The 13,119-nt window shown below is 40.7% G+C and overlaps 1 protein-coding gene across 6 annotated transcripts in view; it reads right to left on the minus strand.

Annotated features, from left to right (window-relative positions):
• The window catches only part of PRKG1 (protein kinase cGMP-dependent 1), a 534,317-nt gene that overhangs the window by 21,516 nt on the left and 499,682 nt on the right, over nt 1-13,119 (minus strand). For 5 of the 6 annotated variants that reach the window (XM_052799366.1, XM_052799365.1, XM_052799367.1 and 2 more), the window contains one exon: nt 12,931-13,027. In XM_052799366.1, the coding sequence (XP_052655326.1) occupies nt 12,931-13,027 (97 nt within the window). Of the gene's footprint in view, nt 1-12,930; nt 13,060-13,119 lie in introns of all 6 variants that reach the window. The other variant, XM_052799368.1, reaches the window with a different exon arrangement.

A 13,119-nucleotide genomic window follows, 5' to 3' on the forward strand; every position in this document is an offset into this window, starting at 1 on the left:
TTATTTTCCCCGCAGCCTCAAGCATTTCCAAGCCCACATGAAACTTTTCTTTTTCCAAAGGCACTATTCTGCATTTCACACTGAGACTCATAATTATTATCTTTGCATGAAGCTTGTGTTTGCTGTTTAATCTTCAGGGAGACAGGGTACAAAGACCTAAACAATCCACATAAAATAAAGAAAAACATTTTTCCTCATCTATGCAGTAGAGCTGCCCAGTTATTTATTGAACTGTTGCTACATGGTGCTGCCTCTGCTGTGTGGTTTGACCACAGCTCAAAGCAGAAAGAAATTCTGCATTTATGGCAGGCTGAAAGTGATAAAAACATTTTTGGTTCAGGGTTAGGGTTTGGGGGTTTTTTTGATTTTTTTTTTGTTTCATTTTGAATAAATGGCATATGGACATTAGTTCAACTGTTTGAACTAAATTATTTGGTATTATCCCATCTAAATCAAACCAGGCTGTTTCAGGGGAGCAGGGAGAGGACTGAGGTGGCACACATGGAATGAAGACATGGTGAAAGTTAGGGTAAAATCTGGCCTAGGCAAAATTCACCAACACTTGCAAGAAAAAATTAAGGTTTGGTATGACTAAGCATATGCTTCTGGAGAACTTATCCCTCTTGCTTTTGATGGTAATCCAGATTGCTTGGTTTCCCATCAGACCTGTCTATCTGGTGATGGGCAAGCACAATCAGCTGCCACACAAATTGTTTCAAACAAAAGTCTGTGCAAATCCCTATTAGATATTACAGATCAGATTTGTTTTCTCTCAGCTTTTATTTTTTAAGGTTAGGCTGTCCACAGACAAATAATAAATGAACAGTAGAACTGAGAAAGTAGCTCCAGTAGCAAATCTGAACAGTCCTCGGTCAATTTGGACAGGAAACATTAAGAAAAAAAAGGGTATTTAGCACTCTAAACTTACTTGAAACATAAATTCCTATTTTCCTAATGTTAATCTGTACTAGACATCAGTGTTAAAAATAAATGCAACCACCTGGTGAAGGCTCAGATGAATAAATTCCAATATTTTATAATAAAGGGTAGTGTGAATAAATACCAGTATGTGCCCTTCTGGTATTATAATTTTAATACCATGGATCCTGACTACCTAATTTTTGTGTCTTTCATTAAAAAGGCTATTCCTTTTATTAATTACTGTTTTTTCAGGGATGCCTGGGCACATGATGGAGAGTCTGGGGAAGTAACCTGCTTTCCTATATGCACCTGCACATCTTCAAAATAAGTACAGGAAAGGAAATTACTATAAGGAAGCAGAAGGCTGTGGTTTTATTTGGTGTTTGATGATGTTATCGCTGCCACAGATGTTTAAATATAGAACAATCAGGTGGTTACAATTAGCTAATGCAAGACTTTGACCTAAAGCCACAAGAGAATTTAGATCCATTCCCACTCCCGTCATGCTTCATAACACAGAGTGTTTGAGTGGGAGGGGGGATTAATTTGCATTAAACGTGCTGATGCACCAAAACAAGCTGCCAAGGTACAAAATCTAAGGCTTACATTTTGGATCACCTGGTTGTCCACCTGGAAAATGAACCCTGCAAACTTCTCCTCCTTCTTCAACATGCCTAGAGCCCTCCCCTTGCTTTGGTATTCCTGCCAAATGTGGTAATTGTGAGGACTATTTTTATGATGCAAAGCTGGGCAACTCCAGGTTGTTTCTATTATTCTTACAAACAGAAATTTTCAATATTAAGCTCATGACCATTAATAGAAAAAAACACCCCATGTTGAATCCCAATCTCATTTCAAAAGTAGAAAAAAAAATCTAGGAGTCATCTGGACTTTTTATTAAAAAAAAAAAGAAAGAAAGATAGAAAGATTAACATTGAGCAGATGAGAATGGGCTGCTAAGAACACCCTCCCCTCCAATTGTAATGAGAAAAATAGCACAGGGAGCCACAGAAGCCATAAGGATTTTGACTCTTGGCTCAGAAGGTGGGGGGTACGCTCAGCCTCCCAAAGAAACACACCACGAAAATCTCCCAAATGCTTCAGAAAAGGGAAAAGCATGCAGTTTTCCATGGAACGCAGTTTGCAAAGAAGCCACCCTTGCTACACAGCTCACGAGATCAGCTTTCACTCACTTGGAAGCAATTTCTTGTATTTCAAAGGTCCCGGGACCATTGATTCGGTGGAGACCTCCCGGAGCCTTAGGTTTCAATCGCTCTTCTCCAAAAGCAGCCGAGCCACTAAGAGGATCGACACAGAGTAACCACCAGCCTGCATCTCTCTCAACCTTTTTTTCTGCAAGTTAAAAGGATTTCTGGTCCCTTCCCTCCTCCTTTTTTCAATTCTCTCCTTGCATTGACCTTACCCAGTCATTGCCCTTTCATCAGCACAAAAGTCTCAAAAATTATCTCTCTCTTGGAGATTCAGTGCACTGATGCTAAGAGCAAACATCAAGGCCACTGTAAATGTCCACATTCAACAATAATATTAAAGTCGCTTATCTGCTGAAAGGCCCAGTGGCAGGGAAAAATTAGAAATAAAATTTATGGCACTGAGTATACTCCTTCCCTTTCTCTCCACCTTCATACACACATTTCAGCTTTCCATTTTATGTCCCTCTCATCACTGAGCTCTGGCACATGGTCTATGGCTGCAATTCTGCAGTGCAATAATCCCCAAAATAGTGAACCCCAGTAACGCTGTAGTTACTACTGATGCTCTCCTGGTCAGACTCCCTCCCTGTGAATCTGCTTGAGCTTTTGCCTTCTCTGTTACAAATGAACCTCTGGAGGAGGATATAAGCCCTTTCAGTTGCAGAACTGGAATACATTTTCTCTCCAAAACACAAGAAAATGCAACAGGAAGCATCGTTAAATAAAGTCCAAACACCACCTTAAAGAGGTGACGTACAAAGTCAGAGAGAGAACAGGTAAAATTAATTAGATTAGGTTGTTCTGCAGGATTCTCATCCAGGAAATAACTGCATCTCAGTGACAAAAATAACAGCAGAAATGTTGTTTATAACTAAACGAGCCAACTGTAGAAGCAAAATAGAATAAGAAATAGTTGGTTTTATTTTGCATATATATCTATTTGCACAAAGATATAAAATACTTATAAAATATATATTGCATATATGTTTATATGCATACCTAATATAAATATAAAATATATATACATATATATATTTTGCAAAATATTCTGGTCCAAGCACTGCGGTGATAGGGTATCACACTCACATTTGAAGCTGTGGCTGCATCTTCAACTGCCAGGTATTACCTGGACAGGGCTACATGGGAAGAGTCATACTCCTCCATCTTTTAGCCCCTTCCTACTGCATGAGCTCACAGCGACTGTCAACCTCCTGAAGAGGCAGCTACTCCTGTCCCCCATGTGTGACACCCATCCGGACCTCTGAAGCAAGGAAGCCCCACAACATCGGGGTGGACACGAGTTGAAGCAAGCAGCTTTCCTCTGTGCCAGCCCCATGGCCGCCCTCTCCCTGTGTGCCTTGTGGTTGTGTGGGAAGCATCATCCAGCCGGTGTCATGGCCTTTGGCTGTGCTTTAGTGTGGTGCCCCGTTCCCATGTCACCAGGTGGGTTTTTGGCAGCCTGAGTCACCATGACACAGCTACCCCTGAGCGAACCCAAACAGATGGGTCACTATCTGAAAATACATTCAAGGAGGAGTTCCCTTGAAGAGGACGTGAGGCTGCAGCAGGGAAACAGGCTTCATTTTCCTGCTAATAAGTTGAATTCACAGGACTACCTTTAACTTTTCAGCATTGAGAAAATAATGCTGCTTCAAGAAAGAAACTTTAAAAAGCCCATTAGGAAGGGGGTGAAGATGTCTTGGTAGCGAGTTGAGAAGAAGAGGAATGCTACAAGACTGGGACAAGATGCAAACACAGGGGAGAAGAGGAAGAGAAAAGAGGAGAAGGAGAGATGGAGAGGAGAGGAAGGAGAAGGACAAGAGAAAGAGAAGAGATCCAACCTCTCTAGCTTTTCCAAGTCCTTGTTTCGTTAGACCTCAGCTGGCTTCTCCTTTTACTTATATGAAAATGCTGGAACCGCTCCAAAGGTGTTGTTTGGCTTTATGGTGTATAAACTTCTGCAACTTCCAAAACATACAGTGCACTCGAGGCCTGAGGTGTTTTTTTTTAACATGGCTATAATTCATGTACAAATAAATATGGTTTTACACCTTAGTGCTTTTTCAGACTTTCTGGGAAAATGGATATTGATGAGACAGAATCCAGACCTTGACGGACAAAAGAGTAAATGGGTGTATCTGTATGTTTCTTACCCTTCCTCTTTCTCTGCCTTTATTTACTATAAATCATATATGTGTATTATATACAGTCTGCAATGTGAGCAATTTCCGTGCAACTGCAGTGAGAGCTGAACTGATACAATGCAAGCTGACCTTGAGAAACTGTAAATGTTAATAAATATTTACCAGAATGTAGGACAATCCCCCAAAGAAGGATTTATTTTCAGTGAAGACTAGTGAGGTGCCTGAACCTTGCCGCACCTAGCCTGAGGATATGCTATTTTAACTGCATCTATCTCACTCACGCCTGGTCGTCTTCTATTCCTGCATGATCTTCTTCTAGGAGAAAACAGCAAAGAACTTCTGATTTTCTGAATTCCCATTTACTCCAGATGTGCCTGTGGGTTACATCTCTTGCATGGCTGTGGGTTTTCCAAGAAGCCCTACAATTACTTTTTTTTCTTCAAGGAGCTGCTACAGATAGTATTTGCCACTATGGTACCCTATGCAGACCCCTGAAGCCACGAAAGAGTGACAGACCCAAGGGCATGAAAGCAGAGCTGAACACATATTTATATTTATAGTTTATCCTTCCTTCATTTTGGCAGCTACATAGAGGTTACAACTGGAATGGTGTTTGCCACTCAAAAATCTCCAGATTTCTTCTCACTGATATAATGGAGGTATTGGAACGTGAATTTTCACAGCATCTGGACACCATGCTCACAAAAACCTTGCTCAGGAGCCTTTTCTGCTGATCTTCAAGGGAACTGGCCGGGCTCCCAGGTAAATGGGTACACACAGGGAGCAGAGTTTGTGCAAGTAAAAAATATTTCATTTACTCTGGACATGTGGCTTTTTCCTAAACATATGGTAACAGTGAGCTTTTAGGAGCTGGACAGAAGCTTTTCTTGAACTCTTGTGTCCACGACTCACAGACAAGTTTCTTGTTGCTCGTATCTCCTGTTGAACTACCTGTGTGGGCACAGCAACACCTCTATAATGACAAGGATGCTTTTCCAAAGGGCTTTTGCTAGCTGTGCATTTTGCTATATGCATATTATTAGGATATAAGGGAGCCAGAAATCTGTACTATCATGAAACATGAATATCTTTGTATCACATTAAATAATAACCAGCTCAACCGCAGCATTTGGGAACTGAAGTGCAAATGCTTTTGCTTGCTGACTATGTCCAAGGTCCTTTATTTTCCACTGTTTCCCAGCTAGATGCATTCAAACCAACAAAAATAGCAGCAGCTGTTGCTGACCTCAGCACTTGCAAGCTGAGCTCGCCTAATCCCAACAGCTGAACTGCTGCACGAACAAAGTGACAACTTCTCCCCCCCCAACAAGAGAATACAGCATGCTTTTAGTAATATATTTATTTATGTTTTTCCAGGATGAAACAGGTTTCCCCGTAATAATATTCTTTGCCTTATAACTTGCTTTCTTGTCAGTGTTTCTTTTTATTAGGCAAGAGAGGGAATATCTTGCTCATATTTATGCCTCGAAGCCTACTGCAGTGCTCGGTATTGCAGATCTCTCCGTTAGGGTTTTGAAGGCACTTTACGCATCTCCTCAAGGCCAGATTCAGCCACTCTCCTGACCTAAGGCTTAGAGAGAAACTGTAGTTTGCATATCCAAATTATAAACAGGCTACACGGTGCTTCTCACTATATTCTTTCCACCCTGTGCTCAACATCGTGTTAGTTTTGGGTTAGCTGCATGCTGCGTGTGAACAGGCACGGCGACCGGAGTGGGTTAGGCTGGAAAATAAGTCAAGACTAAAAAAAAAAGGCCTAGGATGGAAAGAAAAATCACAGAGTAAAAATTAAGTCTTTAAGATATACTGTAGGCTGAAATTTTGAAAGATGAATCAAGAATTAATTACAAGTGGGCAGCAGGATGGAAACTGTCCATGACAGTGACCTTATTTTCTTTGAAAAAGTCTAGATTCAACTGGTTGCAAAACACTAAATATCATCTCACAATCTGACTGCTATGGGACTCTACAGGAAAATAAATTGCAAAATTAGACTCTATGAATACACCTAAGTATACACTAAAAAATGCACAGTCCTTAGAAAACCTCAGCTATTTAACAATTAAAGTTGCTTAATCAAATACTCAACTGTGCTAAAAACCTGTAATTCTATGTTTTGATCCTTGTACCGAAAATTAATATTCAATGCTCGACAACATGCACAACTAAGTTTTTTATAAGCAAGGGCATTGGGAAATATATTAAAATTTGTGTCTTTCTATAAAGCCCAGAAGTAAATATTATTTTTCAAAAATGTCTAGAGGGAAAAGGCTAAGAAGCAGTGAGGAGTGTAAACTGTTTCATGCATAAAATCATTCCAATAAAAAGTAAATAGCAGAGGAAGGGTTATATAGCTAAAATATGCAAACCAAATGGAAAAACTCACTACTGTGGTTTCTTGAAAATATCAGATGAACCAAAACTCTCCAACCCCATACATGATCCTGCCCCACTCCTGAGTTTGGCTTTGTCCACAATATAACACCTACTTTTACATCTTATTCCTGCCTCCAACTGGAGCTCAAGCCTCCAGCTTGACAGCTCATATCCTGATTTGGCCTCTGACAATATTTGATGGGCTACAGACGGCATCTCGTCCTTCCAAACTTTGACAACATCCTTTCCGTTAACAGACAAGCCCCGACAATATGTGTCCATCTACAAAGGATATATTTAATTCCATGAGGAATTAAAAATCAAAGGAAAAATGAAAAAATAGCTCTGCAGTGGTCCAGCCCCATCTGACGGTATCATTAAAATTAAGCATCCTGCATATAATTAAAAAGGGCCAAATGTTTATAACCAGCATTTTGCTCAGCTCCGCAGCAGTAGTTTCATTGTCAGATGAATGTGGGATTTACTCAGGTACCTGATCTTCAGATCCCTCACTTACATCTCAGTTTCCTCATGGTGATGGCACCCATAATACCCATTCTTTCAAAAGGAAGGAGGCCAAAGGATTCCTGACAATTAAAAATAAAAATTAAGAGATTTCAAAGAGAGGATTGATCTTTCGAATAAAAAGCTTCGTAATAGCTGGAACAAAAGGATAGCTATACAATTGGAAAGTTCCACTAATATATATCTGAATTATGCATCCGTCAGTGTATTGGAACACAATTATGGCGGGTTTTTTCCTCACCATCTAATTAATTCACTAATGGTTTTGTTTACAAAACAGGCTAGAGGCTATAATAAATTTGATTGCGCTTCATAATCTGTGGCCAGATTTCTCTTAAAAGACACATAAAAATGAAAAATGCTGTACTGTCCATTTTAAAAAGGTCTTGTATAGCCTCAGTAAAACGTGGCTGAAACTAAGGCTTCGTTTTTATGTGTATGTCTTTATTAATCTCCATATTGTAAAGTAGTTTAGGTTTTAGTGGCCACCATCAAGCCAAAAGGACTTCAAGGAGGTCTGTCTAGTATATGGCACCACAAAACACTTTCTTTAATGGCTTGGATTATGAAATAAGAAGAATGTTATTAACTTTGCACCTATTAAAATCAAACCAGAAAGGGCCGGGAGCACTTTTGAGAAGAGCAAGGGAATTCAAACTGATTTTTACAAATTGAAGCGATGACTTGAAGTAAAAGGGACACCATTTAGTAATGGCAAAGTGCTGCCCCTAGTTGTCCAGCTCTACCTGAACAGAGGAAGGTCCACGTTGGGACTAACGTGTCTGCTTTGGGCATTGCTCCAAAGAGGTAGCAGCCAGCTGGAGCCTGAGGAACAAGAAGGATCACAGGCCTAGAAAGCATGGATTAGATGTAAAGCTCAAAAGAAGCACATTTATTTTTTTAAAGAAAAGAGTTCTTTAGGTTCACATGGTGATGGTCTTGTCCTGGTTTTGGCTGGGATAGACTTAATTTTCTTTCTAGTAGCTGGTATAGTGCTGTGTTTTGGATTTAGTATGAGAAGAATGTTGATAACACCCTAATGTTTTCAGTTGTCGCTAAGTAGTGTTTAGACTAAGTCAAGGATTTTTCAGCTTCTCATGCCCAGCCAGCAAGAAGGCTGGAGGGGCACAAGAAGTTGGGAGGGGACACAGCCAGGACAGCTGACCCAAACTGGCCAAAGGGATATTCCATACCATGTGATGTCATGCCCAGTATACAAACTGGGGGGAGTTGGCCTGGGGGGGATCGCTGCTCGGGAACTAACTGGGCACTGGTTGGCGAGTGGTGAGCAATTGTGTTGTGCATCACTTGGCTTGTATATTCCAAATTTTGATTATTACTGCCATTTTATTATTGTTATTATTATCATCATTAGTTTCTTCCTTTCTGTTCTATTAACCTGCTCTTATCTCAACCCACGAGTTTTACCTTTTTCCTTCCGATTCTCTCCCCTATCCCACTGCGTGGGAGGGGGAGTGAGTGAGCGGCTGTGTGGTGCTTAATTGCTGGCTGGTGTTAAACAACTACAGATCTTCAAATACATACAACCCAACCTTAAGGGTTGTACGTATTTGTATTTCAAGCCTACTACAGGCTACAGCAGGGAGTTGTTAAATATTAGGAAAAACCTTCCTGGGAATCTCCTTCCCCAAAGACTTCAACAACAAATTAGGGAAAACTGGACAGAAGTGGTTAGGTATATTTGACTCTGCCTTGATGACAACCTCTTTAGGTCCCTTCCAGTCCAAGGTTTAATAACCTTATGGTTGAAATACATGCTCTAAGTGCCACCGACTTCCGCAAAACTGCTGAACGTTAGAAGATATGATTAAATGTTTTGTCAAGGCAGGGCTAAAAAATGAGACTGTCCTTAATCAGCCTATTGCCTGCTGCCTTCAGCATGTCCCAAGCCATATGTTACCCATAGGAGTGCAGAAGGCACAGCTCCCTCCAAGCTTGCATACATGCAAGGACAGCGGGTAAGTCTATAGGTTTTCACTGGTGTATCTCTCCCGAGAAGTGAACAAAGATGTAGCTAAAACCAAGTCTCAATCAAGCTTGCGATGGGGTGTGGAGAAAATATATTATTTTTGCAATTTTATAACAAGAAGAGTGATTTAAAATCTCCTTCTCCCATTGCTGAGTGATTGTTGGAAGCGATAACAGTGTAAATCAATATAACAAAAAGGCATGTGTTGAGGCGTGGACATGATTTTTAGTGCTCAGCCTGTAAAACCTGTGCTCAGCCATCACCTACATGAACTGATTTCACAGCAATAATGACTCTAACCCCCTATGTTCAGATACTCCAATACATTTATTTCAGAGCTGTCTAAAATAATCTTGATTTAAATCCAAAACAACTGACCTGGGGCAGATGATTAGAAACACAGGACTTAAATTGAAATGAAATTAAAGAACAAAGACAAGAGCAATAAAGTTCAGGAGAGATGATTTATGAAGGCTGAGGACACCTGACCTGCATCCCTGCTCTCTGCAAAGTGATGCTTCGTGGGACATGAACCTGAGATGACATTCCCTACTCCAACGTATTATTGAGGCATCTGGATCCCAACACAGAAGAGGCTCAATTGGCACAGTACTGAGAAGCTGAGTTGCAAAAAATAGTGGATGCATCTGCTAATCTGTGCTATTAAAAAACAAGAAGTCACTCCTACTGTTTTCTTTCTGCCTTGCTAAGGGCACCGGCTGGGCAAGCCGTGTCCCAGAGCAGCTTGCATCTACTTGGCAGCCCTCCGAAATGCGGGAGGGTTGTCCTAGGAATGTGGCACTGCCAGCCCTGGGCAGACTGTGGTCTCTCCAACCCGCCTGTTTGCTTTTCAAATACTGAGGATCACACAGGTCCTGCTGTAAATGAAAAGTCTTTATTTGCTCTTGTTCCAGTGGCAGAGCTGAGCCCCATCTAAAATAGCACAGCCACTACTCAGCTGGTTTCTCCCCTTGAGAGAAGCCTGGATAACAGTTGATTACATAGTTCAGTTGGGGATGAAGGAGAACAGCATCCATAAGGACAAGGCATGTTGCAAGAGGCATCAAAAACCTGAGCAAATGATGTACAACACCAATGCAAATCTGTTGGAAAAGTCTCTTGACATATAAAAAATAAAACTACCTAGAAAAGCAAGACAAAAAGATATTTCCACACGTAATCTCCATAGAATTGAAAATAATTTAAATTTTAGGCTGTCTCGCCTAAAAGCCATGTACTTGTGTATGAATGCATTGAAGGGCTGACCTCTCCAAACAGCCAGCATTCACAGAGGTGTCTGGAAAACCAGCCTATATTGATACAAACCACATCTGGAAATTAAAACGCAGACCAATGGCAGCGTTATTCCTTCTTGGCCAGCAAGACCCAAACTAAGCCCTAGACATTCCAGTTTCCAACCAGACACCACCAGTTGCCCTCTTGAAGGGTACTGAGATACCCTGGGAGGGCTTGCGCACAGTGGCCAAGGTTAAGCTATAAAAATCCCCTTCCTTGCAATGTACTTTGTTTGATCAATTTTACTCTTGGAAAGTGCAAAAATGTGAATGTTTTCCAGGAACAAATTCCAATGCTGCTATGAGCTACTGTAACACACTCAGGCAATAAAAGAGTCAATTCCTCTGACACATTTTGCATTAGTTAATTTTTTAGCCTTAAATTATAAAACATATTTTTCATGGAGAAGATAGAAGATCATGAAGCAAGATGTAGCAATTCTAGGCTCAGTTTTGACAAAAAGTGTATTTTCTTGTTTTAATAACAAAAATAATAAAATCCGGAGTGTTAAGCTGAACTTTCAGATATCTTTTATCCTTCTATGTGTAATTCAGCATTATTTAAGAACTACAGAGAATGACCTTAACCAGCATTTCCCTGCTTAGGAGAGCAGGGGCAGTGTGTTAAACCCACTGCTGAAGAAAACCCCTATGAGGTGATGGAAACGTTCCTCCCATCTGTGACTGTGTAGGTGGCACCAAGGCTTCTTGAAGGCTTCTGAGATTTGGACACCTCCTAAGAATTAAATATCTCTACCTGACTGTGATCTGATATGTTGAAGGGACAGAACATGTCCACTCCTGCTCTTCCTCACACCTGGCCAAGTGTCACGCTTTGCTAAGATTTCAAGACATCAGTATCTTAAAGCTTCCAAATTAACTCTGTAAGCAGCTAGAGGTAGAGGACTGGCCCATGGCCATCAATAACACTCTGATTTGCTTCCATATCTGTGTGGTTTGAGGGTTCCATAAGCAATACCTCATGAAAACAAAGTCATGCACCTTCCCAGGAACATCTTGAGGTTTTCAAACATCTTGAAAGTATGTGTCAAAAAAGCCTTAATAATGAAAACAAACCTCATAAGCTCCTTCACAAGATTCAAGACAAGCCCCAAACTGGTGGGTCCCTCACTACAGGTCACCTCCGGCAGAGAAGCAAGCGGTGATGTTAATTTAGGAGACAAATCTCCTGAGCTTTATGCTGTTGTCAACTGAGGGTGAAGGGCCTTCAAAAGGGAGGTTGAGTGTGACGTAAATTCAACTCCTGCTCTAAAGCATCCTCAGCAGCAGATGACTATAGAAGGAGTGGGAAAAGGAGAGCCTTCCCAGGCTACGGGTGAGCTCCTGTGACTCTCTTCCAAAACAACAGTTGCTAATATCAAACAAACAAGTAAATAAATAATGAATCCAAACCCCACCAACGGACCACTGTTCTCATGGACATGCTCTCCTCTGCATGATTTTACATACATCCAAACAGGAAAAGTCAGAAATAAATCACATGGAAGAGCGAGTTGCACTTTTAACACAGATTTTATCCGTTACATCACAACTAATCACCAAAACACTTCATTTTTCTGGTTTTCCAATTCCCAGCACTATGAGTGCGCTTAGCTCCCACAGGGTTACAGAGTGGGGACTTCCCCAAAGTTTGTGATGGCAGCAGTAACTCTGTTCCTTTTTCTGCCCCTAACTTACAGGAGTTCCTAACATACTGTACTGGTGTCCAGTATCAGAAGCTCCTCAGTGGTCAGCACTGTGACGTAAACTAAAATCCCTCTTTCTGTTATCATGTAAATACAAAAACTTATATTATAAACGAGTCATGCAACGGCTGCTGTTTCAGTCTCCTCCCGCTCAGGCTTGTTTTAATAAAGACTACAGAGCTCTAAATCCAAGCAGAGCAAAAAGCAAGCTCAGATATTGTCCTTTCTCTAAAATTCTGCAAAAAATAAGTAGTTTTCTGTGAAGTGTTGTCATAGTTCAGACATTGAATGTACAGCTTGCATGATAACCAAGTAGCACTATCTCTAGACCTGAATTAGAAACTGCTTAGAGAAGACATCGTACTGTTACTCCAGTTTTGGTTAAATAAGATTTTAGACTGCTCTTTCAATCTTAGCACTCAACAGCCACACAATTCTTCAGCTTGTTTTTAAAAGGCGATCAATGCCATAAACATAGGACCACTTGGAGAGAGAAGATGTGTGCTCCTCTCTCAACCTAGTACATAAATTCTTCTTGGTTACTGCAAAGCATTAATTCCTACCTTTTTATTTACCAGGAAATGTAATTCAGCTTTCTTCAACCATTAGAAAATATGTAATCCCACCACATAATTTTCTTCCAGTTATTCGGGTGTAATAACAAAGAAAAATTAAAAGACTTGTAACACAGTACATATTCTAGGATATCACGCAAACTTCAAAGAAGAAAAGGTTACCTACCAGCTCAACTCGTCCAAACCCTCCGACTCCAAGGGTGTCAATGATGTTGAAATCAGACAGTTTCAGGTTGGCGAAGAAGGCAGCTTCGGCTTCGTATCTGGATTTTTTTATGCGAAAAAATGGAAATTTCTTAGAGGTGCAAACATGAGTACTGCGCAATACCATACCCGAATGGCATGAGCGTGGAAC

Source organism: Harpia harpyja, chromosome 10 (assembly GCF_026419915.1).
Source record: "Harpia harpyja isolate bHarHar1 chromosome 10, bHarHar1 primary haplotype, whole genome shotgun sequence".
Lineage (NCBI taxonomy): Eukaryota > Metazoa > Chordata > Aves > Accipitriformes > Accipitridae > Harpia > Harpia harpyja.